Source organism: Equus asinus, chromosome 18 (genome assembly GCF_041296235.1).
Source record: "Equus asinus isolate D_3611 breed Donkey chromosome 18, EquAss-T2T_v2, whole genome shotgun sequence".
NCBI classification, from domain to species: Eukaryota; Metazoa; Chordata; class Mammalia; order Perissodactyla; family Equidae; genus Equus; species Equus asinus.
The window spans coordinates 30,558,188-30,584,941 of record NC_091807.1 but is presented as its reverse complement, the minus strand read 5'-3'; the positions used below and the strand labels follow the sequence as shown (position 1 = coordinate 30,584,941).

Sequence of the window (26,754 nt, the reverse complement as noted above, 5' to 3'; positions counted from 1 at the left end):
GGGTGGGTGAAGCTACACATCCATTTCCTTAATGCAAAGAGTCATAAATAGGGTTTTAATCCATACCTTTTAAACAAAAGAGCCTGTCAAAACCTGCACACTCAGAAGACTCGCATGCCCAGTGGATATCATCACTACTGTGCATTAGCTGGTTCTCTTTACTGCCCACAAGCCCCTGCCTTGCTCAACACGTGATTCATCGCATAGAAATGAAATGCTAATGCAGCTTCTGAAAATCCCCTTTATACTTTTTTGAGGAACCAAGTGACACATGTAGAAAGTTCTTGCTGAATGACCATGAGGCCTCAGAAGTTCTACGGGTGTTATTTAAGAAAACAAAAGCTTTAGCTGCAGTAACTCTAAAAAGTTGAAACTTTGGAGAAAATAAGCCAAAATAAAGAAGGTAAAGTGGAAAGGAAAAACCTCACCTAGACTTGTAAAAAGTCAATTACATAGTCTTTTATTTCTAGCTTGAAAAAAAACAAATTACAAGGAAAATATTTACAGGATTCATCACGTTTTAAGCTGGGAGACTGGATGTGGGAGGGTGCTCAGTGTCCCTTGCTGGGACAGGCTGGGACAGATTAGGTGACCTGCCCGAGGGTCCACAGCTCACTCGTCAGAGTCAAGAAGAGGACTCGGTCTCCGGACTGCCTGGCCCAACCGACAATGAACAAAATATCACAGGTGTGCCAGAGCCATTTTGCTAACAAATAATTACATGCTTGTTTAGTGTTTAAGAGAAATCTTAATTATTCTGAGAGATCTCTGTAGAATCATCCTAGCGACGTGTATGATTGAGAAAATTCTTAAAGAAAAACAAATAAGCTTGTCTCCCCGATGAGACCCACTGCTTCTCCCCAGGCGCCACCGGCCTTTCTGGGACAGTGACATGGAGTAGTGGGCTCCGTAAAGTCCTGACAGGGACATCAGCAGCTTCAGGAGCTCACTCCTTTTCCTGCAGGCCGGTGGAGCAGGCCAATGCTTTGCTTCAAAGTGCTTTGGAGAACATCTTCTTACTCCTTCTCTGGAAACACAACGACAGACACAGAGTCCCAGGCATCTTCCGTTGGGGAGCTGTCCTTGTCCAAGGCGTCTAAGATAGGCTGAGCCGGGTCCTTTAAATACTGGAAAAGGTTGAAAACGAACATCGTAACTAGTTTATCAGTTCAAAATACCAGACCTTTTACTTAAGTTTCAGTTGGCACAATCATATTTTATACAAGTGTAACTTCCTCTTCTGTTCACCAACGAAACAACTTCTGAAACTTGAACACCTCTTCGCCCCCATCTCATGAATAACTTGGACACAAATCCAAGGGCCAGCGAGCTAACACTCTGAAGGTGTGAAAGGGCACAACTCAGGAAAAGTAAGCTCTGATTGCTGCCCTGGCTGCAGGCCTGTGGATTATTAATCCTAAAATGTCTCTCAAATTCTGACTTTTCGGTGAAGGAGGAAACAGGCCCTCTTGTTCACCTACAATGGGGGAAAAGAGGGAAAGCTCACGAGCATTTTTCTCAGCCACTCCACCCACTGGTTGTTTCTCCTTCACACAACACCCAAGAAGGTGAGAATCCGGGCTTGCAGGACACTGATCGCGGCAGTCCTGGGGGTATGGGAAAGCGGAGGTCCTCACTATAAAGTGATATTCCACAGCGCCTAACCATCCGTCTCCCCCTGGCCTCTGCTTTCGGCTTGGCCCTCAGTTCACCACGTTACCAAGAATCTACCGCCTAGCTCTTGGAAATGCTGAAAGATACTGCGATACAGTAAGCTCAGAGCTGACTGATTAAAAGAGGAACAACTATGAATCACGTGCACTTGTGAAACCTCAAAAATATACATGAAACAGGATTCAGTATGCTCATGTAACTTCAGCGACTTTTGATATGTATTTTTCACACTTTCCTAGGAAAGGGAACCAAAAGACCGTATGTTTTAGATACAGCCCCCAAAGGAATAACTAGTAGTCAGTTCATTTACTAGGGTCCAGCTGGCGGTTCTACTGTGAGAGAGAGATTATTAACACAAGTAAAATTCTGAGACCGTTGAAAGCTGTTATTTTGTGACAATATTAACCCAGGAAGGCTTTGGCTTTTTTTTGTTTGTTTTTTTTTGTGGTAAGAACACTTTAAAATGAGTTTTACCCTCTTAAAAAATTATTCAGTGCACAATACAGAATTGCTAACTATAGGCAAGAGGTTGCACAGCAGATCTCTAGAACTTACTCATCTTGTGTAACTGAAACTTTATACCCGTTGAACAGCAATGCCCGTTTCCCCCTCCTGTGGTCCCTGGGAACCACCATTCTACTCTCTGCTTCTATGAATCTGACCATTTTAGATGCCCCATCTAAGTGGAATCATGCAGGATCTGTATGGAGCTTCTAGTCGAGAATTTGACATGTAATTTGTATAATGTCTTTGTACTTTAAATACCTCATAAGAGATGAAGGAAAACAGATGACTTTAACTCTTTCTAGAGGCCCCACTCTGTCTTCACAGACTAGATAGAACAGAATAAAGATTCTGTTTTCACTACCTTCACCCCGATTTTACTGGAGAATAATAAGCCTCCAGAAGCAAATACTTTTAAACTTTCTTCTATCAGCTAGCTTCTGATCCTAAGAATGTCCTGACTATGTCCTCAGAGGGCCCAGCTGCCTCACCGGGCCTCAGGGGACTGGGGCTGTGTAGGAACACAAGACCCACTCCACTTGTCTTTCTCAAGCCTTTTAAAATACTAGTAACATCCCCTGAGCGCCTGGTGTGCAAGGTCTTGTGCTTCCGGCTCTGTGCACTTACTCTACTAGGGTCCTCCTAAGTGCACCCTGTCAACCCAGAGCTCCTGCTCTTGACGGCTGTCTCCACAGCCTTACCATCCTCCAGCCAGGCTTCCTTGGGGGCATTCTCCCAAAAGCACAGGACCAATATGCTGCCTCGTGGGAGGGACCTACCGCAGCCCATCCCTTGGCCAGGCCAGGCCACCATTTTTGCCAACCTCTTGCCATTTAAAAAATATTTTTAAAAATTCTGGTAAAATACACATAATATAAAATTTAGCATCTTAACCGTTTTTAAATGTGCAGTTCAGTAATGTACAGTGGATTTGCATTGTCATGCGATCATCACCACCATCCATCTCCAAAACTTTTTTCGTTTTGCAAAATTGAAACTCCCTACCCATTAAATGCTAACTCCCCATTTCCTCCTCCCCCCAGACCCTGGCAACCACCATTCTCCACTGTGTCTCAATGAACTGAACTACTCTAAGCACCTTCTACAGATGGGATCCTGTAGTATTTGTCTTTTTGTGATGAGTTTATTTCACTTATCATAATGTGTCAGGGTTCATCCATGTTGTAGCATGGGTCAGAATTTCCTTCCTTTTTAAGGCTAATATGCCCTTGTATGTGTAGACCACATTTTATTTATCCATTCTCCATCCCTGGACACTTGGGTTGCTTCTGCCTTTTGGCTATTGTGAATAATGCTGCTGAACATGGGTGTACAAACAACCCTGTACCTCTATGAACTCAAATCTCTGTCTCCATGGCTTTATCCACTGCTGTACTCTTAGGTGTTACTAGGGGACTATGGAGTGTGGACATATCACTCATTTATTTATTTATTATTATTTTATTATTATTATTATTATTATTTTTTGAGGACGATTAGCCCTGAGCTAACATCTGCTGCCAATCCTCCTCTTTTTTGCTGAGGAAGACTGGCCCTGAGCTAACATCCATGCCCATCTTCCTCTACTTTTTATGTGGGACGCCTGCCACAGCATGGCTTGACAAGTGGTGCCATGTCGGCACCCGGGATCCAAACTGGTGAACCGCGGGCCACCAAAGCGGAACGTGCGAACTTAACCGCTGCGACACCAGCCGGCCCCAATTATTATTTTTTTAAAGATTGGCACCTGAGCTAACAACTGTTGCCAATCTATTTTTTCTTTCTGCTTTTTCTCCCCAGTGCATAGTTGTATATTTTAGCTGTGGGTCCTTCTAGTTGTGACACGTGGGGTGCCACCTCAACGTGGCCTAATGAGTGGTGCCATGTCCACGCTCAGGACCTGAACCAGTGAAACCCTGGGCCGCCTGCAGCGGAGCGTGCGAACTTAACCACTCGGCCCCGGGGCCGGCCCCACGTCACTCACTTAGACCTGTGCACACATACCTCTTCTATTTGTACTGGGATGCTTGGCGGAGACTGAAACCAGTATTTAACCAGGCCTCTGTATTTCAGGACCAGGAAGAGACAGGCCCCTGCCATCGCCGACAGCAACAGAAAGGTTCCAATGGCGATGAGAATCACTTGCTGAAGCTTGGTGGAGGCTAAACAGATGACATGAAAGTGAGCAGGAGGACCATCCCACACATGATAGAAACATCGGGTAATTTTTCATGCACCACTGCGTAGTGTTCATGTCCTGGTAAGATGGACAGATGCTGCCCCTCCTCACCCAGCCCCATAGGCTTAAATTAATAGCTAGTGAAGGCAATGCAAAAATAAGGCAAGGGTTAGCTGTCTGGCGGCTCTTGCTTCCAGAGATCTCAGCACGAGCTCCTCAGACCCACAGTTAAGTGCTCTCTTCTCGCCCCCTTCTCTCTGCATCTCCCCACTCCCACCTCCCTTCACCTAATAAGCGACCCCTGATTTCACTATTTTAGGAGTATTCTTTTCCCAGCTCAGAAAGGACATAAGAAGGCGTGTGTTACCTACCATCTGCCATCGTTTCGTAGCAAGATATGTTGCTTAAATGCCCGGGTCTAGAGATGTTTAGCATTGTCCAAAGTAGTTGTGCCTTGACTTGTAAACAGTATACCGTTAAGGGTTTTAAATCACTCAGCACAATGGAGTTGGTCATGAAAGGCCCTGCAACCTGGGTAAAAAACACCAACACCACAGAGGTGAATCACCCGAGTAGACACGGTCAAGCCACTTCCATCCTCTCAAAGGTTTCCTCAAATTCACAGTGAAACACAACCACCAATAAAGAAGAAGATTCTGTTCTTAAAGAGCCAATAGCTTACGCTGGACAGATGCTATACATGAGAACTGGTGAGGAGTGTGAAGAAAGATGCTGATGGCTTCAGGGCTGTTGTTCTGGCTGGGAGGCCTCGGAGGGCCCGTCACAACCACGGAGGGACCAAAACTGGAATTTAGCAAATCTCAATTTTCCCTTTTAAAATGAACATTTGCTATTTCATGGTTAATCTTATCTAGATACTTCACGTTAGTCAACAAACAGAGAAAAAAATAATTCTAGGAAATAATGTTCCTTTAGTTCCCAGCTTGCTTCTAGTTTTAACTGAAATGTGCGGATTCCTCTCATAGTTTTGGTTAAAATGATCTTAGCAATTTATGTAATCGGCAAACAGCTGGGTCCCAAATTCTTAGAGGATTCTGTCTCCTCTCCAAGTCCTTGTGCTGCCCTCACTCAGGCCTTGTCACCTCCACACCTGGGTCACTCCAGTTAATGGCTGGGGTGACCAGATGTTGTCACTGAAACCAGTATTTCAGGCATCTGTATTTCAGGACCAGGAAAAGACGGGCCCCTGCCAAATGGGCCCCTGCCAATGACAAAGTTGTCACCGTTCCGCAAGGAAATGAGAAAAAGATGGATCATATTATGGCAATATGGGATTTCTTCTAAAGGACTACTTTCTTATTTTGAGATACAGAAGAATATGCTATAGCCATTTGAAATGGTGGTATAACATGATCCGTAACATCAAAGATGAAGCTGCTAGGACAATGACTGAGAAAAAGGTTATTCAATAGTATATGGAACATAATCTTACTTTAAAAAATTTCAAATAATCATATTATTTATTAATAATAGGATTACAAATGATTTAAAATTTTTTTCCTTTTGTTTAATGGTGATGGACTGCCAGGGCCGGGGGACAAAAGTTTTTGCTCATGATGCCACATAAAGCAATTTTAAGGACAAAATTCCCTTGTGTTTATTTCAGCAGCCAGGGGGCATTTCTGAAATTGAGAATCACATGTTGCAGAGAAGAGCTAACATTCTGGCCTGAGACTGCTGTCCTTGGATAGGCCTGCTTGCAAGGCTGACCCACGGCCGGCACCTGGAAACCTGGATTTCAGGAGTGTTCCCTCCATTTCCTGCCTGATAAGGGTGGTTTATTGTACAAACAATGTGGTTTATGCTGAACACTGCTTTCCTTTTGGGAGTGTGGAATTTAGATATGTGCTGGGCAGAGGGTGCCCACATGACCTGCCCCCATAAAACCCCTGGGCGCTGAGTCTCTAATGAGCTTCCCTGGTGGACAATATTTCAGATGTGTTGTCACAGCTTGTTGTGAAGGAATTAAGTGTGTCCTGTGTGACTCTGTCAGGAGAGGAGTCTCGGAGGCTTGTGCCTCGATTCCTCCAGACTCGGCCCCATGGGCCTCTTCCCTTTGCAGATTTTGCTTTATGTCCTGTCTTTGCAATAAATCATAGCTGTGAGCTCAACTCTATACCAAGTCCTGTATGACCTTTGAGCAAATCTAGGGGTTGGTCTTGGGGACCCCCAACACACACTGGAATGGAGATCATGCCAGTGGCTTTCAGAGTCATTTTAGCCCTAGAATCGTTTGTCCATGAAAGTCCAAAGTCAAGAAGCTCTGGGTGAAAAGGGCTTTGGGGTCTCCGCAGATTCCAACTTATAACTCAACTGTTTCATTTTACACCAGAGGAAACTGCAGCCTAGAATGGCTAAGTGACATTGAACTAGTTCCAAGTAGTGGAAACACGGTCCCTGCACTTTTCATTAGGGCACACTGCTCAGGGAGGCTGGTTTCAACGTCCTGGAGGGGAGTCCTCAGCACTGCGCAGCCCGCCCAGCTCTAGGACACCAACGGCAATTCACCCTCTGGGGGCTGATTCGGTGGAGTGAAGCCATCCACTCCGTCATAAGCAACAAAAGTATGGCCAGGCCCCTGGTAGGAGCGCTGTAACATGGTGCATTCTGGACAAGAAACCAACTCAATGGTGGAGGAAAAATGTTGTCAGAGTGCCCATCCTTTCTCCTGCATTTCCAGCGCCACATCTGACGTCCAGGACGTATATAGCCCAGGATGTATATGGAAGAGGCAGTCGCCTCTCCCTTCCAGATTCTTCTAGGCTTTCTCTATTCCAGTTGAACAGCTCTTGACCTCCAATTTGGGGAAATGATTATGTCCTTCTTTACTACATGCTAAGAGTCTGTTCTTTGTGAGTTTTGCCTTCCCAGTGTTTTTAGATTCACCATAAAGAAACAAAGAGAAAGTGCAAATATAAACTATGTGGGAGAAAACCTGTGAGTCAGAGCACGGCCCCTGGGGCCAGATGTCTGTCTCTGCTTTGCTAGCTGCCAGCCGCTGACTTGGGGCAAGCTACTTCACCACCTAATCTCCCTCTCTGTGAAAGAGGTTGTTATAAAGATGAATTGAGATGTATCTAAAAGGCCTGGCCCAGTGCCACACACAAAAGAAAGCTCTCGATAAACATAAGCTCTTATCACTATTATAAAAATTATAATAATGTTGAAATTAAGAAATCATGAAGTTTACGTAGATAGTAAAACCTTATTAAATGTGGCCTAGATAATCAGGCCTGGAGATGATTAAAGGCCGTGATTTTTTTCTTGGGCTACCCAGGTACCTGTGTCAATGGTATTCCTGCCACAGTCCCTCGGGTAGCCTGCGTTCTGACAGAGCCAAGCCCTGGCTGTTCTCCATGTGCTGAGCCCTCTCAAACCCCCTGGTCCTGCTCCCTAGAAGGCTCTCCTTCCACTACACTTTTCACCTGTTCACATAAGCCTTCTCTGCAAACTGTTCAAACCAGAGAAATGTATATAGTTGACCCCTGCAGACTGCAGTGGTGGATTCCTTGTAGAAACAGGCCCACTGAACCTCCCCAAACTCCAGTGGGGGCAAAGGCACCATGAGCACCGGCCAAGTCTGGACCCCCAAGAACGGGGTGGGGTGGTGTCAGAGGCCCTCTGCTGGGCCTGGTGGAAGGGAGGTCTCAGCACAGTGAGGAGAACACAGGCCTTGAAAAGGAGGACGAACCCAGCTAAGTCTCAGCATGAAGGCCACACGGGGACCCCCTGTTCCCCCCGCCTGTTTTAAAGTTTACTTTCTTTTGCTGTATCAGAATCTCCGAAGAAAAGAAAATCAAAACAAAGCAGCAAAATGCTCTTGCCTTTTGGATTCCTGCCTTTTCCTTTTCCCAGTAATGGACGTAATACTGAAAAGCGACCGTGGAATCATAGATGTCAAAGGGAGGGGACAACTTGATGATAAGGGAGCCTTCTCCTGGGGTCACCCAAATGTTTTCTGGAGGCCCGACGGTAACTGGAATAGAATTACAAAAACAAAAAAGGTTATCAATATATGTACATACACACACACATTGTATATGTAGAGATACACAACATGTATGTTGTATATACACAAATTATTTGCATACAATACATTAATATATAATTCTCTCTCTCTCTCTATATATATATATACTGTGTATACATACACACACACACATATACTTATGTATGCAATGAGTTTACATTCAGGCACACAAGACTACCAGAGACTGCCCCAGGCACACGATTTACTTGGACGGCTAGGGGGCAGGAAGCCGGGTGGGGCCACAGTGCAGCACCAGGGGCTTCTTGCCTTCAGGGGAACGAGGGGTCCTCACAGCAGTCCACCTAGCGGCCCAGAGACCAACCCTGCCCACCTCACAAGTCAGCTTGGGTAACTGGCAGGAACAGGAGCCTCCCGGCTTAAAAGCCACCAGAACTTCTCATAACGCCGCCACAGGACCAGTTTCCAGAGTCCCCACGAGGAACACAGCCAGTTCTAAGAACCACTGCACTCGGCAAAGCCCTGAGACGTGGCTTCCTACCACGTATTTAAGATTGTCCCAGGTGAGATGCCGTTTACCAGTCAGGGGTCATTTTGACCATGTGCCATGCTGCCTAGTAACAGAGTTGACATACCACCTTTATCAGGTTTCCAGAGAAACAGAGCTGGGAGGTTACCCACAGGTCAAATTTTTATATAGAGGGGGAAGAGATTTTGTTAGCCCTCACCTACAATTTCTATATCAATGAACAAAAGTGGTATTTACAAACCTGTCAATATATTTGTCTCCTAGCTTATTGTAATACTGTGTTTAAAAATATAATAGCTCCAGCAATTCCACTCCTGGGTATTCGTCCAAAGAAAATGAAAACACCAACTCGAAAAGGTATCTGCATGCCCATGTTCACTGTAGCATTATTTATAATAGCCAAGACATGGAAGCAACCTAAGTGTCCCCTGATGGATGAATGGATAAAGAAAATGTGGTGTGTATACACACACACGGAATATTATTCAGCCATTAAAAAGAAGGAAATCTCTTCCATTTGCAGCAACATGGATGGGACCTTGAGAGCATTATGCTAAGAGAAATAAGTCAGACAGAGAAAGACAAATACCGTATGATCTCATTTATATGTGGAATCCAAAAAAAAAAAGAACTCATAGATACGGAGAACAGATTGGTGGTTGCCAGAGGCGGGGGGGTGGGTGAAATGGGTGAAGGGGGTCAAAAGGTACAAACTTCCAGTTCTAAGATAATAAGTCCTGGGGATGTCATGCACAGCATGGTGACTAGAGTTAATAATACTGTATTGTATATTTGAAACTCGGTAAGAGGTAGGTCTTAAAGATTTTCATTACAAGAAAAAAAATTGTAACTATGTGAGGTGATGATATTAACGAGACTTACTGTGGTGATCATTTTGCTACATGCAAATATCAAGTCTTTATGTTGTACGCTTGAAACTAGTATAATGTATGTAATTACATCTCAATTTAAAAAAAGAAAAAATGTAATAACTGCAAAATATTACCATCGTAAGTCTGTGTGTCAAGGCTTTTCATATAATTTGCAGGGTAGCCAAGGACTATGACTCATGATGTCCTATAAATGAAAGGTCGTGGCATTTATCAAGCGAGCATTTAAACTGTGTAATTAACTGCAGGAACTCAGATCAAAGTGCAGCCTGGGTCCTACAGGTTCTGAGAGGCCTGTATCTGTATGTTTTACACCCACAGGCGCTCAGATCACTGGGAACAGTTATGTGTTCACGATGGTGGGCCTGGATTTCTCTTACGTGTGCACACTGTCCCCTAGGCTCTCCCAGGTTGGCAAGGGTTAGGCATATGGTCTGGCCACCTTTCACTCTGTGCAGAAGTAACTGGTCCCCACAGGGTTTGCACCTGTGCCTCTATCTCATTTGTTCTGATGGAGGAACTAGGCCTAGATAGAGACAGGGCCAGGCCTGGCCCCCTGCCAGCCAGAGGGATGTTAGCAGATGGGCTGGGAGTGGCCAAAAGCTCTTTCATTGAACCTGCTCATGGACGCCGGCACAGGCATTCTCAAGCTTCCCTTTCAACAGCTAAGTGATGGAGCATGGGCTGGCACACCGACCTGCAGGGCCCAGCTGCCTGCTGTAGGTCCCTCACCTCGGCAGGACATATTCTCTAGACTCTTCCATGACTTAGACACGGGAGTGGGTGTGGGAGCATGGACACCAGCCAGGAATAGTCACCGCTGACAGGTCAGCACTGGAAGACCCGCCCTTCTGAGCAAAGTCCTAGGTCTGGAATCTGATACCAACCTGATAAGCCTGTTTCTCGAGAAGGCCTTCTCTCACTGCACTGAAGGAAGGCTCAGGGCAACTCGGGATGACTGTTGATGGCAGCTTCCACACACACAATGATGACTACCAACCAGGCAACACGGACTCTACGTGCGTGTCCACACAGATCCATGTAACCACCACAGAAGGTTATCCCCACTTCCCAGAGCGGGAATCTGAAGCCCAGAGGTGAAAATAACTTGGCCAGAGTGACAGCCAGTAAATGGAAGAGCTGGGATTTGAACTCAGGTTTATGTGAAGGCAAAGTCTGCCCTCCTCAGCCACATCTCCTCCCTCCACCCTCCAGCGCTTGGTAAGCCATCGTCATATTGGTTATTCATCCTAAATCCACCGCAAGTGGTGAGAGCAGAGAGGGGATTTGAGAACACCACTGCCTCCAACTTTACAAGTGAGGGGCGGAGGATGAGAACCCAGACAGCAACTAACCGAGAACACTGCTGCCCAGCTCAGGCTGGGAGGCCAGGGAGCAGCCACTGGCCGACACTGGACCAACACGTCCATGACACATCCCGCTTCGGTTACCATCTCTTGTCCCCTGGGTGCTAGCCGGTAACCACCATTACTCTTTTTAAACTAATTCCCACTTAGGTGACATTTTATGGCTCAAATGTGTGACGGTCCTCTACTCAAGGACAAATGACTTGTCCACAGTTGACAATCAGCTGGCAAGGACTCCACTGTCTGCTCTTTCCACCCTCACATCACCTAGCTCAAGCCATTGAAGTTTTTTTTTTTCTTAGCTTCTTATTACAGAAAATTTCAAACACACAGAAAGTAGAGAGAAGATCGTGACAGAAGCTCACGTACTCATCATCCAACTTTAAATCAACCGTCAAGTCACGGACAGTTTTGTTTCTTCTGTGCCCATCCTCCTTGCCCATGCCCCTCCCACTCTCTGAATTATTTTGAATCAATCTCAGATATCACATCATTTCACCAGTAAATACTTCAGTATGTATCTCTGAAAGATAGGACCCCTCCTTTTTAAAAAACATAAACAAAATCCCACTATAACACCTAAAATAAATTTAACAATAATTACTTAATATATTGGCAAATATCTAGATTTCCATACTTTGTCTTTGCATAACCTGTAGACACTGAAGAAACATGGGGCACAGCTGACCATGTGACAAAGGAATCATTGAAGGAACAAATGTACAAACTAGTATGTGACGATTCTTATGCCCCTTTCCAATATCTGGGAGCACATCGGTTCATTCAATTATTCAACAAATGTTTACTGAATATCTACCACGTGCCAGGCACCATTCAGGGCTGAACTAAATTCTTTGTTGAACATAAAAGAAACTGTGCCAGAAGAGGTAAGGGTGATCAGTGAAGCCAGTAGGCTGGCAACCCCTCCAGCACAGAGGTTGGTAAACTTTTTCAGCAAATTGCTAAAGTAAATTTAGGCTTTGCAGGCTAGACAGCCCATGTCGCAACTACTCAACTCTACTGTTAGAATGGACGCCTCCACAGACAATCCATTAAAAGATGGTGAAACTGCATTCCAATAAAACTTTATTTACAACAAGAGGTTGGTGGGCCGGATTTGGCCTGCAGGCTGTAGTTTGCCGACCGCTGGTCTAGCAAATCACACTTTCCTAGCACCAGCCTCCATGGCTAGTACTTGGGTTTAACCATCATACCCACCTGTGTGCTGGTTACTTAGGGTGAGAGGCAGGACCGAGGTGCATGGAGTCAACGCTGTTCAGTAAGGAAGAAAGTGAAGAAAAGCTGGAAACGATAACGGAAGTTTCAGACCCAAGTTCTCTTACCATTCCGAAAGTGCTGGAACCAAGGTACCGTCACCCAGGCAGAAACGCGTCCTTCTAGCTCAGCTTGGACACGTAAAGAGACGTTGAAATGCATTGGGAAACCCTTTGAGATGTTGGTTTTGGTAAAGTTGCACTCCGTCGTGGTGATTTTCACACAGTTCACCCCTTCGGGGTTATTATTGACATCGGACCACTGACTAGTGGTACTGGAAAGGAAAAAAGGATTCCACTCACAGAATGCTCTCTTCTATCATGTGTAAGTTCCCCCAGAGCTGACTTTTTAAAAGGAGCTTTATTGAGATATAATTCATATACCATACAATTCACCCATTTTAAGTATATGATTCTATCGCTTTCAGTGTATTCAGAGGGTTGTGCAGCCATCACTACCATCAATTTTAGAACATTTTCATCATCCCCAAAAGAAACCCTGTACCTATTAGCAGTCTCCCTCTCCATTTTCCCCCAGCTCCCAAGCCCTAGGCAGCCATTAGTCTACTTTCGGTCTCTATGGATTTGCCTATTCTGGACATTTCACATAAATGGGATCATAAACTATGTGGTCTTTCGTGACTGGCTCCTTTCACTTAGCGTGTTTCACTCAGCATGTTTTCAAGCATGATACATGCTGTAGCATCTATCAGTACTTCATCTCTCCTCATGGCTGAGTAATATCCCATTGTATGGACATACCACATTTTGTTTATTCATTTATCTATTGGTGGACATGTGGGTTGGTTTCACTTTTTGGCTATTGCAAATAATGCTAAGTCTATTCACATACAAGTTTTTGTGTGGACATACGTTTTCAATTCTCTGAGGTATATTTCTAGGAGTGGAATTGCTGGGTCATATGGCAACTGTATTTTTAACTGTTTTTCAAAGCAGCTGCACCATTTCACATTGCCACCCACAATATATGAGCGTTCCAATTTCTTCACACCCTCATCAACACTTGTTATTATGTCTTTTTTATTATAGCCATCCTAGTGAATGTGCTGTGGTCTATTGCTGTGGTTTTGATTGGCATTTCCCTGATGAATAATGATGGTGAGCATCTTTTCATGTGCTCATTGGCCATCTGCGTATCTTTGAAGAACTGTCTACTCAAATCCTTTGTCTATATTTTAACTGACTTATTTGTCTTTTAATTGCTGACTTGTAAGAGTTCTTTACATATTCGGGATATAAGTCCCTTATCACATATATACTTTGCAAATATTTTCTCCCATTCTGTCCTGCAACTGATTTTAATGTTTCAAACTCAGCCCCTGCAACCTATGTCTTAGGAACGATACTGTGTTCATACAAACCCCACTCATGCTTCCTGCTAGCATGGTTTGATTTTACCCCACAGGTGCCCATTTAAAGAGAATTTGCCTCACCCATGTGAAAACCCTGCCAAATACAAAGCTACACACATCCTTGGAAGTGACAATGCACTTCTCAGAGTCCCAGTGCCACACCCCTGCATGAGACTTTAGTCCTCAGCTCTGACCTCTGTCCTTGCCTTGGGGGTCAGACTTGAGAAAAGCCAGGGAGGTGACTGCTAGAAGCCTCAGTGAAGGGCAGCAGGCAGTGTCCCCTCAAGGGACAGGCTATGCCCTGGACAGCAAGACTGGCCTGGAAAGCCAGGTCAGGGGGGACAGAAGAGATGAGGCTGGGGTCACTCCCCTGGCTTTCACACGTGCTTCTAAGTGTACCTCTGACCCCGACTGGAGACTTTTCTTCTGTTAAAGAGGATGGACAAGATGACAGCCACTTCAAGATGTGTGGCCAGGGCTTCCATAGAAAACGCCCGCCATATTCACATCCAAGCCCTGGGGGCACAGACCCTGATGGGGAGAGGCATCCCAAACCACAGGCACCCCCTTGCAGATTGGGACGTGTGCTTCAGAAGGGCTGCATGATTCTTTTTCGAGGTATACAGATACTTAGGTATTCCAACCTCCTCCCCACAGATCCCAGCTGTTGAACTTGGGCACAAGGTCCCCTACATTTCAAAGGCGCATTCCTTGATTCACCAGGGAATTGACCACCATGACCTCCTCCACTCTTCCAAACTTGCCTCTTTCCCAGAACTAATTTTAAAAACGTTTCTCAAAAAACGGGTTTAAAAAGGAACAAGCCATCCAAATTTAAATGACAGGTGAGACATGAAGGCTGGCAGTTTTGGGGGAAGGAAGAATAGGAAATGAAGCTTAGTTCTGGAATGCTGCCTCCCTCTCTATCTGCAGAGGGTAAAAATAAGGTGATGTTGGCCCCATTTAAAAGGGTAGTAAAAGGAGCACAGAATCAAGAGCATGACACCGCCCATCGCCAGACTCCCAGCCTCTCGCCTGGGGCTCTCTGCAATCTGTCTGAGTCTTACCCAGAAAGTCGGCCCAGCACCTCCTCGCAACATACCCATGACGGAATGCCACTGTTCTCAAAGTTATCTAATTCTGAAAGCAACCCTCATCACGAAGGGGAACAGAACACAGTGGTTAAACACTTGGACTCTGGAGCCGCATTACCTGGGTTCAAACCCCAGTTACTTCACTTCTCTGTTCCTCACACTCCTTATCCATAAAATGGGGAATAACCACAGCATCCGCCTCCCAGAGCTGCCGTGAAGGTTGAACCAGTGGATGCCAGGAAAGACCTGGGCCGGGGCCTGGTGCCTGGTAAGCACCACATAAATTATTCCTTCAACACCTCGGCAGCGATTTTATTGTGAGCCTCTTTTAGATCACTTCCAAAAATGGTAAGTAAGTTTGTCCCCTTTGACCCAGCAATTTCTCTTCTAGAAATCTTAGAAAACACTGAGAGATGATTTATATATGAGGACATTACTCATAACAGTCATAAACTGTCAACTACCTACACCCGTGAACGGGGGAAAAGTTAAATACATCACGTGTGATACATCATATAATAAAAGGTGCAATGAAAATGCTTACACAGAAATGATCATATGAAAAAATGCTCATGCTTAAATTACGTTAAGTTAAAAAGAAATGAAAAAACGAAGCAGGACCCGAAAGTGTAACCCCGGTTTTGTTTCATTTATATACACAGACCAGCACATTTTCAAATAAGTCCGTGCATGCAGAAAAACGCCTAGAGAGAAATACCCTAAAATGAGAATAGTAATTATTCTTAGACTGTAGAACACCAGGGTTGTTTTAATTTTATTCTTTCTACTTTTGGGGGTTTTCCAGATTTTTTATAAAGAACATGTATTGCTATTAAAATCAGGAAAAAAAAGAAATTAAGAAAAATGTTTTGAGAAGACTGGGCTGGGCAGGTCCTGGCCTGGCAGCAGACAGGCGGGGCCTCACTGAGGAAGGGCCTGCTGCCTGCCTGTGTGTTTTTTCAAGGAAAAGCAGAAATTGTTTTTTTAAGTGAACGCTCCAGATTTCTTAATGTTGACACTAATTAGAAAAATAAATAAATAAGGCGCCAGCCCAGTGGCGTCATGGTTAAGTTCATGCACTCTGCTTACGTGGCCCTGGGTTCACAGGTGTGGATCCCAGGCATGGACCTAGTACCACTTGTCAAGCCACACTGTGGCAGCATCCCACAAAAATAGAAGAAGACTGGCACAGATGTTAGCTCAGGGCCAATCTTCCTCAAGCAAAAAGAGGAGGATTGGCAACAATGTTAGCTCAGGGCCAATCTTCCTCACCAAAAAAGAAAACACTGTGAGCCAAGCACAGATTGCAGGCCACACTATCTGCAACCCCTGATTTAAGCTTTCAATTTTCCCACAAAGTGCGCTAAGTAATTTTAGCTTCGCTACTGTGACTCAAAAAAGAATCTCCTTCACACTTTAGAGAAACAGAACGGCAAGTGGTAAGTGCCAAGGACCTCAAAATTAAATTATTTAATGTATCTAAAACATCCCAAACATGTAAAAGTACCTAAAAAACAAGACAAAGCAAAGGCCCTCTTCCATCAACAAATCCGCAATTGGAAAAGAAAACAAAATTGGCCTCAGGTTCAGTTTTTAGTGACCCCTCAACTTTCCTGGACGTTGATCCTCACCCCAATGTTTGTTTGTTTCTTTCTTTTTTCCCTAATATTAGCCCTGAGCTAATGTCTGTTGCCAACTTCTTTTTTTTTTCTCCCCAAAGCCCCCAAGTACATAGTTGTATATTCTAGTTGCAGATCCTTCTGGTTGTCCCGTGTGGGACGCCGCCTCAACATGGCCTGATGAGCAGTGCCAGGTCTGCACCCAGGATCTGAACCCGCGAAACCCTGGGCCTTCCAAAGAGGAGCACGCGAACTTAACCACTCTGCCATGGGACTGGCCCCCCAGCCTTTGTTTATTTTACCAAAACCAACCTCTAACCTGAAAAATATCTATGAAACGCTTTTTGAAAAAAAAAACAAAAAGAAGCAAGTTAGTCTGTGATATGAAACTGTCAAAGGCTTTAACATTTTTTTCTAGTATTTAGAGGCACTCCGCCAACCCACAAATGTACTTCTCCGTTCAAGGCTAAGGAATGTAGTCAATAAATCAGTGGTGACCTCCCTTGACTGGAATCATTAGCTATAGGATACTATGTTTACGACGTTACGGGCATGTGACCTGTGTAGAGGCACAAAGATTCGCTCTTATGAGAGCACTTGCTTTGATGCCCTGCTGTTGCCATCTTGAAATTCTTAATAACTTTTGAACAAGGGGCCCCGGCATTTTCATTTGGCACTGGGCCCCACAAATTATGTAGCTGGTCCTCCAGGACTGGTCCATGTAATACAGATTATCATGATTGTAATTTAGAATTACTTGAGAAATAGATAAATGTGATTCAGAGATAACCCCCAAATTCTGTTTAGAATCTATTTTTATTAAGCAAATATTGTTACAGTGGACATGTAAAGATGAAAAAGACCTCTGGAAACCCACTCCTCTAAGAAACTAACTGCCTGTAATTTTTCCAGATTCCCTCCCTGTTCTTGATTGCAGATACATTCCAAATTTTACACAGTTGCAACCGCTATCAGATGACACATAGTTATCCTTTTCCGTGGTTGCCTAATTGCTTAACCACAAGTTAACATGACACAATTTGCCTCTTTCCTGCTGCTGCACTTCACTTCAATGAATATCTGCATGAATACAAGTTTTGTTTTGTTTTCCTGATGGGTGGTTGCATTATCTGCTTAGGATAAAAGTAATATGGACATTTCTATGACCCCAAAAGTGGAGTAGAATGACTTCCCAGGAGGGCTGTGTGAACAGATCCTGATCCAGCACTGTATCCATCAACCACATCCTCTCAAGCACGGAGCATCACCATTTATTTCTTTAAATGTTTAATTAGTAATGTAAAAGACTTAGCCAATAATTTTTTTTTTTGAGGAAGATTAGCCCTGTGCTAACATCTGCTGCCAATCCTCCTCTTTTTTTGCTGAGGAAGACTGGCCCTGAGCTAACATCCATGCCCATCTTCCTCTATTTTATACGTGGGACGCCTACCACAGCATGGCGTGCCAAGTGGTGCCATGTCCGCACCCGGGATCCGAACCGGGGAACCCCGGGCCACCAAAGTGGAACGTGTGCACTTAACTGCTGCACCACTGGGCCGGCCCCTTAGCCAATAATTTTAACTTAGTCTTCGTGAACCTATTTAAGAAGATAAACAAGTAATAATTAAGCACTGGGTTTTGCCTTTCTTCCTCCTTTATGTGTTTGTACTGCAAATCAAGTGACAGCAAACAGTGAACACTCTGAAAAGGAGGTGAGAGAGAGAACGAGGGGCTAGAAGAATATGCAAAATGGAGAACCCGGGTAGAAGCTGAGAATTAATTGTAACTAAATGAACAAATTCCTTCTGAGGCCAAATTTGGCCTATCAGCTTACATAAACCAGATTTTTAAAGCTGAAGAAGACGAAGACTAAAAGCTACCTCCTGCCCTTTCAAGACAGGAAGCCCTCTTATATAACCTTCTCCTGAAACCAAGGAGAGAATACACTCGTGCCGAGCTAAGAGGTCATGTGGTTAGGCAGCTGGTTCTCCGACAGCCAGCGCCACTAAAGCCTTCGAATGAGTGGGAGGTTGTGAAATCTCTCTCCTTGGAGATTTTGAAAGTATGAGAGAAGCATCTGCTTCCCATGAATTTGCTTACAATCCTGCCAAGAGGCAGTGACGAGCAGCGGGCCCAGGGTTCCACAACGACTCCCCCACAGCTCCCAGGAAGGACAACGACAGAAACATCCGGCTTACTATTTAAACTGCACGTGGTAGACCACCGGCCCCGTGCCATTGCCAGGGGGCACCGGCTCCCAGCTCAGAAGCTGCTCAGCGTTGTAGAGGCGAATCTTCGGGTTTTGGGGAGCAGGCAGCTGGGAAAGAGAGTCTTGAAAGGGACAGAGAATAAGAGAAGAGGGGAAGAGGCAGGTGACAAAGGGGGAGTCAAAAGGAGAAAAACCGATTACAACAATGTTTCAATGCATACTACCCAACCATTCACATAACTCGCCTTTCGTGAAAGCGCAGAGATGTTATTACGTGTTCTCCCCGGCACATCCCCAGAGCCCACCTTTGACTGAAGATCGCACCATCGACACAGCCCATGGAGAAAGAGGGGATTGTGGCTTCCTTTCCACTGGATGGTCCAGTTCATATGAACAGCCCCCGGGTGCCAGAGTCTGGCCGGACTAGCAAGCCTGTTCCACTTTTAGTACGTGCGTGTGCCTGGAGTGTGGTGAAGACTCAACTGGTGGCCATGTGACAGGCATTAGGCCCAGCCTTAGTACCAAGGGACTGTTTGTAAACCTCACACACACATGCACGCACGCACGCGCACACACCCCAAAGCAGGCGTGCAAAGTCCAAAGGCACACGAGAGGGTGAGACCTGTCTTCTGGGCTTCACCAGAGTTGCTGTGTTTCTCCAGGACCCCCAGCACCAAAATCACTGAGGTACTGGTTAAAATGCAGAGCCCCAGACCCCACCCCAGACCAGGAATCTGCATTTTCAACACGCTCCCCAGCTGATTATTATGCACATTAAAGTTTGAGAACTATAGACAACAAAAGAACACCCTCCCCCGAGAACCCCGACAAACATCAGAATCCCCCTCCCTGGGGAGACCTGAAAAACACAACCTGATCCCCGTCCACCCCAAGCAGATGCTTCATAGGACCGGGCTAGGGACTGACTGCAAGTGTGGAACCTTTTCTCCAGGAAGAAAGCACGATAATGATAAAACTTTCTCTGAGACTGAAAGATTAACGAGAAGGCAGAAAGAAAAGCTTGAAAAACATGCTGTCCCAGGATGCACAGCAGGAAATTCAAACCACACCTTCTCAGTCAACGCATCCAGTCTTGAAGAATGGTGCCTGGGTTGCCCTACCACCTGGACCACCAGCTCTTCTTCTGAAAGACAGATGCACTAGCAAAGCCTGTGGCCACTTGGTTGCTTACAAAATGCCATCATCTCCCCATCTACGAGCTGGGGTGGACCTGCATTCCAGATCTTTATTTGACCAGCTAACCAGCACTCCTCCCAATTCATACCTGGCCTCCTGAAAGCCAGGGCCGAAGGCAGACAGACAGACAGGCGCAGTGTGGCGGCCGGCCGCTCTCCTGGGAGGCCCAGCCCGCACACAGGCTGCTACGGCACAGCGGATCCCAAAACCGAGCTGAGAACTGAAGGCCTGCTTCTAGGGAGGCTGTGGAGCGCCTTGGTTGGGGCTGGGCACCCATCAAAGAATCTTAGAGACCTCCTTTTACCGCCTGTATGAGTTTCTAGTTGATGCTGAATGAAATTACCACAAATTTAGCGGCTTAAAACCACTCAGATTTATGCTCTTACAGTTCTGGAAGTTTGAAATAGTTCTCACTGGGCGAAAGTCAAGGAGTTGGCAGGGCCGTGTTCCTTCTGGAGGCTCCAGGGGAGACTGTGTGTCCTCGCCTTTTCCAGCTTCTAGAAGCTGCTGACATTCTTTGGCTCGTGGCCCCTTCCTCCAGCAACGCTGGGCGGAGGTCTTCTTGTGCTGCCATCTCTCTGGTTCTGATTCTTCCGCCTCCCTCTTCCATCCGGAAGGACCCACGTGGTTACACTGAGCCCACACAGGCCAAAAGTCCAGGATAATCTCCCCAACTCAGGATCCTTAATTTACTCACTTCTGCAAAGTCCCTTTTGCCATGTAAGGTGACACAATGACAGGTGCCAGGGATTAGCACGTGGGCCTCTTTGGGGACCATCATTCTGCCTGCCACAGTGGCCACTTGGTTACTCACAGAATGCCAGCATCTGGCCATCTCTAGGGAGGAGCCAGTAGGAATTCCCTCTCCCCAGTCTCGACATGCAGCTAAGAAAGGAAGCCCCAAGGGGCCAGCGAGGAAGGACAGGCTTCCACCCCAACCGCTGTGTGGACCAGAAGAAACACTTCCCTGTAAAAGCTGGAGCCTACAGACTTTCACTTTCTTCGGCTTTCATCTTACTGAGGTGTGGGAGAGAGCACCGGCGGTTTTGATCTGATATTTAAGTTTCTTGGAATCCCCTCTCTCACCACATGCAGAGAAGAAAACAAGTCTTCGTACTGTGGATTCCACAGTGAAGTGCCACAGGCTGCCTACTTACTAACAACCGCCTTACACGGGTGCCCTCCGCACCTCTCGGAAGGCCGGGCCCCGAACGGCCTCACACCCTTTAGTCCGGCCCACATGGCCTCCCTGCTCCTGAGAAATCTTTGCTTCTCTCCATGGAGCTTTTCAGCCGAGCCCTGGGTTGACCCCACAGTGGTCAGGAGCCTGGATTCCAGGACTAGACCCCCAGGGTTCAAATCCACCCGCTCCTTGTGCGACCTTGGGCAAGTGGTTTAGCCCCTTTGTGCCTCGCTGTTTCATCTGTCTGAGGGGAATGACAACAGTACAGACATCAGAGGGCTGTTACGAGGAAGGAACGGGTTGATCTTTCCTGCAGTGCTGAGAACAGTGTGAGCACCGTGGGATTGCCGCCTCTGCTCGCTGCTGGCAGCTGTCCGACAGTCCCCCCCAGACCCCAGCGTGGTGAGCTCCAGGAAGGCTGGCAGTGTCAGATCTGGGGGCTCTTTCACCCCCTGTGCCTAGAACAGTAAGCACTCAAGCTCTGGTGAATGAGCGGCCTGCAGCCCAGCAGTCTGCTCTTCTGCAGATGATGTCAGCACTTTGCTGCGTCCTCAGCTTGCTTTTGTCTGCTCAAAACCCATGCAAAGCTCAGGCTCTCTTTTCCCTCCCCGGCTTTATGCGTGAGTCCCTCCTTTGTCTCTGGTCCCAGAGGCCAGCGCAGGAGTGGGTGGACAACTCTGGGCCATGGACTTAGCTGGTTGGCTCTGAACAGTCAATATACCTGGGCCATGGCACCTGCTGTCTACAGTGTTGACAAAGGCTTGGTGGGAAGAGAACAGGATTTATGGACAAAGGGCTTTAGCTGGAATCCTGCTCCCGCCATCTCTAACCACAGGATCCTGCCCAAACCCCACCCGGGCCTCAGTTTCGTCATGAATAACGAAAATGACACTATCCCTCTCGGACTTGCAGTGAGGGGCAAACGCAAGAGCATGAATGGAAGGTGAACCGACAGAGCTGCTGAAGTGTGATTTTTAAGACGTGACAACTTCAGGCTGTCCTCATTCCTCAGGAACGGCTGCTTCTGCAGGTGGCAAGCGGCAGCCAGTGACCCAGACCCCGCCTTCAGTGACCACCAGCAGGGTGCCCAGCCCTGTGCTGAGCACTGTATTCGACGGTCTGACCCAGTTGAAGGCAGAAGAGTGGCCCCCAAAGACGTCTGTGTCCTGTGCATATGTCAGCTTACATGGCAAAAGGGAATCAAGGTTGCAGACGAAATGTAGGTACCTCATCAGAAGACCTTAAAATAGGGAGATTATCCTGGGATGTTTGGGTGGACCCAATGTCATCACAAGGTTGTTTCTCTAGAAGCTGGAAAAGGCAAGGACATAATTCTCCTCCTAGAACCTAGAAAGGAATGCATCCGTACTGCTACCTTGATTTTAGCACAGTGAAATCTGCATCCGACTTCTGAGCTCCAGAACTGTAAGATAAGAAATTTGTGGTGTTTTGAGGCACTAAGCTGGTGGTGATTTACACAGCAACAACAGGAAACTACGACAGTCCCCAGTGGTAGACACCAGGGCTTCAACGACAACCCCAGCTCCTATAAAGATAAAAGTTCAGTCTCAAGTGGGGGGTACAAAGCCCCACTCTACCTTCCTTCTCCATGGTCTTTGGGGCAATGATGCATAACTATTAATGGTAAGAAGAGATAACCTACATATCAGCCATGCAAAGTGTGTCCTCTGCACCTCTCAACCACAGCTCCTTCTGTTCCGCCTTCCTGCCCCAACCCTCCACTTCTGATCCATCCTGGATCTGGATGTTTAAGATTTTATACATACTTAAGAATAGGCTACCTGGGTCTTAGCACAGTTTGATTAACATACATCACATATAAATAATAAAGTAAAGTACAATTAATATTAAAATTAATCATTTAATCTTGACAACTGAAGACCTTTCTGGATCTTTCCTTGAATGGGGCATTATGATGAACATCAGTGATGTTCATCCCCCTTCAGGTGAGAAGTCTAAAAAACATTGCCTGGGTCCTCAGTGATAACCAGGAAGTTGCTCTCTTCAATAAACACTGAACATCAGCTTATTTACCTGGACCATTTGTCTCTTCCTATGAAGGATGGTTTTGTTTCCTTGAGGATGATTGGGGCTATTACCTACTTCAAAAGAATGGTTGAGGAGATTAAGATGGACTTAGCACCTTGTCTGACCTAGCAGAGTGGCCCCATAAATGGGAGCTATTAGGATCATTGATAGAATTTGCCCCAAAGCACTCCAGCTATTTAGTGGTTTCAACTGTCGGGATTATGGACAACAGGAGTTACTTAATGTACATTCATTTGCAATGGTTTTTATTTTGCTGGGGATTTCCCGTCTTTCTCAGGGGTCTCTAAGCACTTTAGAAACTTTGGATGTTTAAGTCAGCAAATCATAGTAATAAAATTCTGTGGCACAAGTACAGATCTAATCCAAATTAAGCAGCAGCTATGACAATTACAAATAGAAGCATTAATTCTTCAACACTCAGGGAATTAAATTAAAGAGTCCATTGACTTGCCACACTTTAGTGCTGGCGATGAGTTTTCTACCTAAAGCACATGGCCACCACTTAAAGCATTGCTCCAAACTGGGTCTGGTCCGATATCTTACATATGTTATCTTTATACCAACTCTAAGTGGTAGATATTATAAATCTCCCTTTTAAAAATTCATTTCCAATACTCTCATTTTTTTTCTCTGATCATAAAAGCAATGTCATGATTATTGAAGGACACATGTAAATTATGGAAAAGTGTGGAAACTTTTCTACTGCCCATTTACTATGTACTCATCCTTAATATTTTCACTTTGTGTTTTTTTTTATGATTAACATATTTTTGTGATTTTTTTTTTTTTTTGCAGGGAAAGACTTGCCCTGAGCTAACATCTGTTGCCAATCTTCTTCTTTTTCCCTCTCTTCTCCCCAAAGCCTCAGTGCATGGTTGTGTATCGTAGTTCTAAGTCCTTCTAGTTCTTCTGTGTGAGCTGCTGCCACAGCACGGCTACTGGGAGATGGATGGTGTGGTTCTGCAACCAGGGAAGGGAACCCGGCTGCTGAAGTGGGAGTGCCAAACTTTAACCACCAGGCCACCAGGGCTGGCTCATTCACTTTGTGTTTTGACTAACAAACAGCTTCTCTTTAAAATGTCCCAGTTAGTTTTCTAATTGTTTATTATGAAAAAATTTCAAATAGTCACAAAAATAAAGACTAGTATAACGTGGTGCTGCTTTTCAAAGCATCTATGGTGAAGGGCCAGTTCGTTTCCACTGAATCACACAGACCCAACTTCTATAGAATACAATAAAAGACAATTACTAGAAAGATGGACATGCCCTTGGGTGTTGCGGCCATGTTGAACTGCAGTTTCTAAACACTTCTGCAGTCTTTGGACTCATAGCAGACAAGTCACAAACAGTTGACAGACCACCATTAGTCAGGAACAGCACTAGTATATAAAGTACCATCACTTCCCCATCACCGATCTCAGGCAATTACCAACATTTTGCCAATCCCCAAATCTCATTTGAAGGAAGCCTGGGGGCACCTGGAGGAGGCCCAGGGAGATCTTAAGGAGGCCCAGGGAGCGGATGGACATAGGCTGCTCAAGACCTGAAGCTGGGGAGGGGTAGAGTCAGGGTTCAAAGCCAGCTGTCTGACTCCCATGGGAAAACAGTTAACCATTTAGCCAGGAGCACATCCTCAGACGCAGGGCTCCCCTTACCAAGGAGCTATGGAATTTAAGAGCCTTTGCAAGGGATGCTGGTCAAGGAAACAAACCCAAACACCTTGAGACTTCAAATGGGAGGAAACTTCTAAATTCTTGAGACTAAGTGCTACCCAACCTATGATATCAGTCTCTCCGTGGGAAAGAAGCCAGCAAAACACAAACACATTTGCATACACAGAATGTTCTCCTACCTACACCACAGTCACTGATACTTTTTTTCTTTTCTTCTAGTCTCAATATTTGGCTCATAAGTATAGTCAGTCAGGATCAGAAGTAAAGAGGCTGAGAACCCATAAGGGGCTCTCCGGATGCAAGCAGAGCTGGGATCACAAATCTCCTTTAGCTAAACCCCTTCCACCAAACAACTGGGGGTGTGGATATTTCTGGGTCCTGCTCTGGGTGCTGCGCCCCCCCCCCCCCATTGATCTGATCCTGGGGAACCGACCACCTGGATTTCACAACCACTATCAAACACAACCAGGCCACTGTGAGACAGTCACGGTCACACCTCCAGGGCGGAGGTCCCTGCCGGTGACTGACCTCCGTGGCACGAAGCTGCAGGGTAGACAGGCCTGGGTCCCGTCTGCAGCTCAGGCCACTGGGGAGGACACGTCAGGCAGAGGCTAGATCAATCAGGCCGGGATGAACAATCTGTGGCCGGCAGAAGCACCCCTTTCCCGAGCCCTGGATTCGGTTTTCCCTTTGCTCGTTTTGGGAAATTCAAAGAAGTCGACCGCACTCAATTATAGGGTTCGGGGGCGCGGGGGCGGGAGAAGAGGAGCAGCAGTGTGTCCAGATTCATGCGGGGGCAGAATGAGCGTCTCCTTCCTGAGAAGAGTGACCCAGGGATCAGGAGGCCGGGAGGGGTGACATTCGTCCCGCGCCTCCTCCTGGCCGCCGGCTCCCGGCCCAGGGACTGCCTGGAATTCCCCACCGTCCACCCCGCACCCGCCTCGAGCTCCTCGCCAGACCCCCTCCACGCAGGCCCTCACGGATCCCACTGGCTAAGCACCCCCACATGCTGCAGGCACCCGCAGACCCCAGCCGCTGCGGACACCCCGTGTACCCCTAACCGATCGGGGCTCCCCGTGGATCCCCCACCCTCTCCGGGCTCCCAGGGGAACCCACCCGATCGGGGTACCCCTGCAGATCCTCAACCGATCGGGGCCCCTCGCGGACTCCCACCCGCGGCGACGACGCCCCCGTCGGCCTGGGGGGGCCCAGGCCGGGCTTACCTGCCGGGGGCGCTGCAGCGCCGCAGCCGCCGAGCAGCAGCAGCAGCAGCGGCGGTGGCGGCGGCCGCATGGCCCGGGGCTCTGGGCGCCGCAGGCTCGCTGGCGACTCCGGGCGCGGCCCGGCGCCGGCGCGGGGTCCGCCGAGCCGCTCACGCCGCCGCCTCGGCGGCCATGGCTTCGCAGGCCGCGCGGGGCCCGCCTCTTCCCGAGCGGGGTGGCGGCGCGTCCCCAGCGGCCAGGGAGCCGCGCTCGGCCGCCGCCCCCAGGCCGGCCCCGCCCCGCCCGCTCGGAGGGGCCGCCGCGCCCCGCCCGCCGCAGCCGCCGCGGGGACTTTCCCCGGCCCCCCCCACCCCACCGGGGCCGGCGCTCCCGGGAACCGCGCCCCGGGGGCCCCGCGCTCCCCCGGCTCCTGCGCGCCCCTGGGCCGCCTCCCTGAGCGCGGAGCCGGCCGGCCGGGCCAGCACGGAGCAGGGGCGCCGAGGGAGCCCCGCAGACCGCCCCCCCCCCCCCGGGGCCTGCGACCCTTCTGGAAAGACCCCGCGAAACCCAAGGCCCCGGGTGGGCCGCGCGCCCAGCCCCGAGGCCCCCACCCCAGGCCGACCCCTCCGCTCCCGCTGCTCCCGACCCCGGGGTCGCCCAATTCCAGGATCTTTCGCTTGAGTTTAAACTTTGGCTTTTTTAATAGCC

At 47.3% G+C, this 26,754-nt stretch overlaps 1 protein-coding gene across 1 annotated transcript; it reads right to left on the bottom strand.

The window, feature by feature from the left end:
• Window positions 1–434: 434 nt before the first annotated feature.
• IFNGR2 (interferon gamma receptor 2) lies at window positions 435–26,754 on the bottom strand. The gene is made up of 7 exons (XM_044751070.2): window positions 26,068–26,754; window positions 18,711–18,843; window positions 12,496–12,701; window positions 8,203–8,354; window positions 4,729–4,888; window positions 4,183–4,340; window positions 435–1,127 (listed from the first exon to the last, which is right to left on the bottom strand). Exons 1-7 carry the CDS (start codon window positions 26,135–26,137, stop codon window positions 1,017–1,019), a joined length of 990 nt encoding a protein of 329 aa, XP_044607005.1. The 5' UTR covers window positions 26,138–26,754; the 3' UTR covers window positions 435–1,016.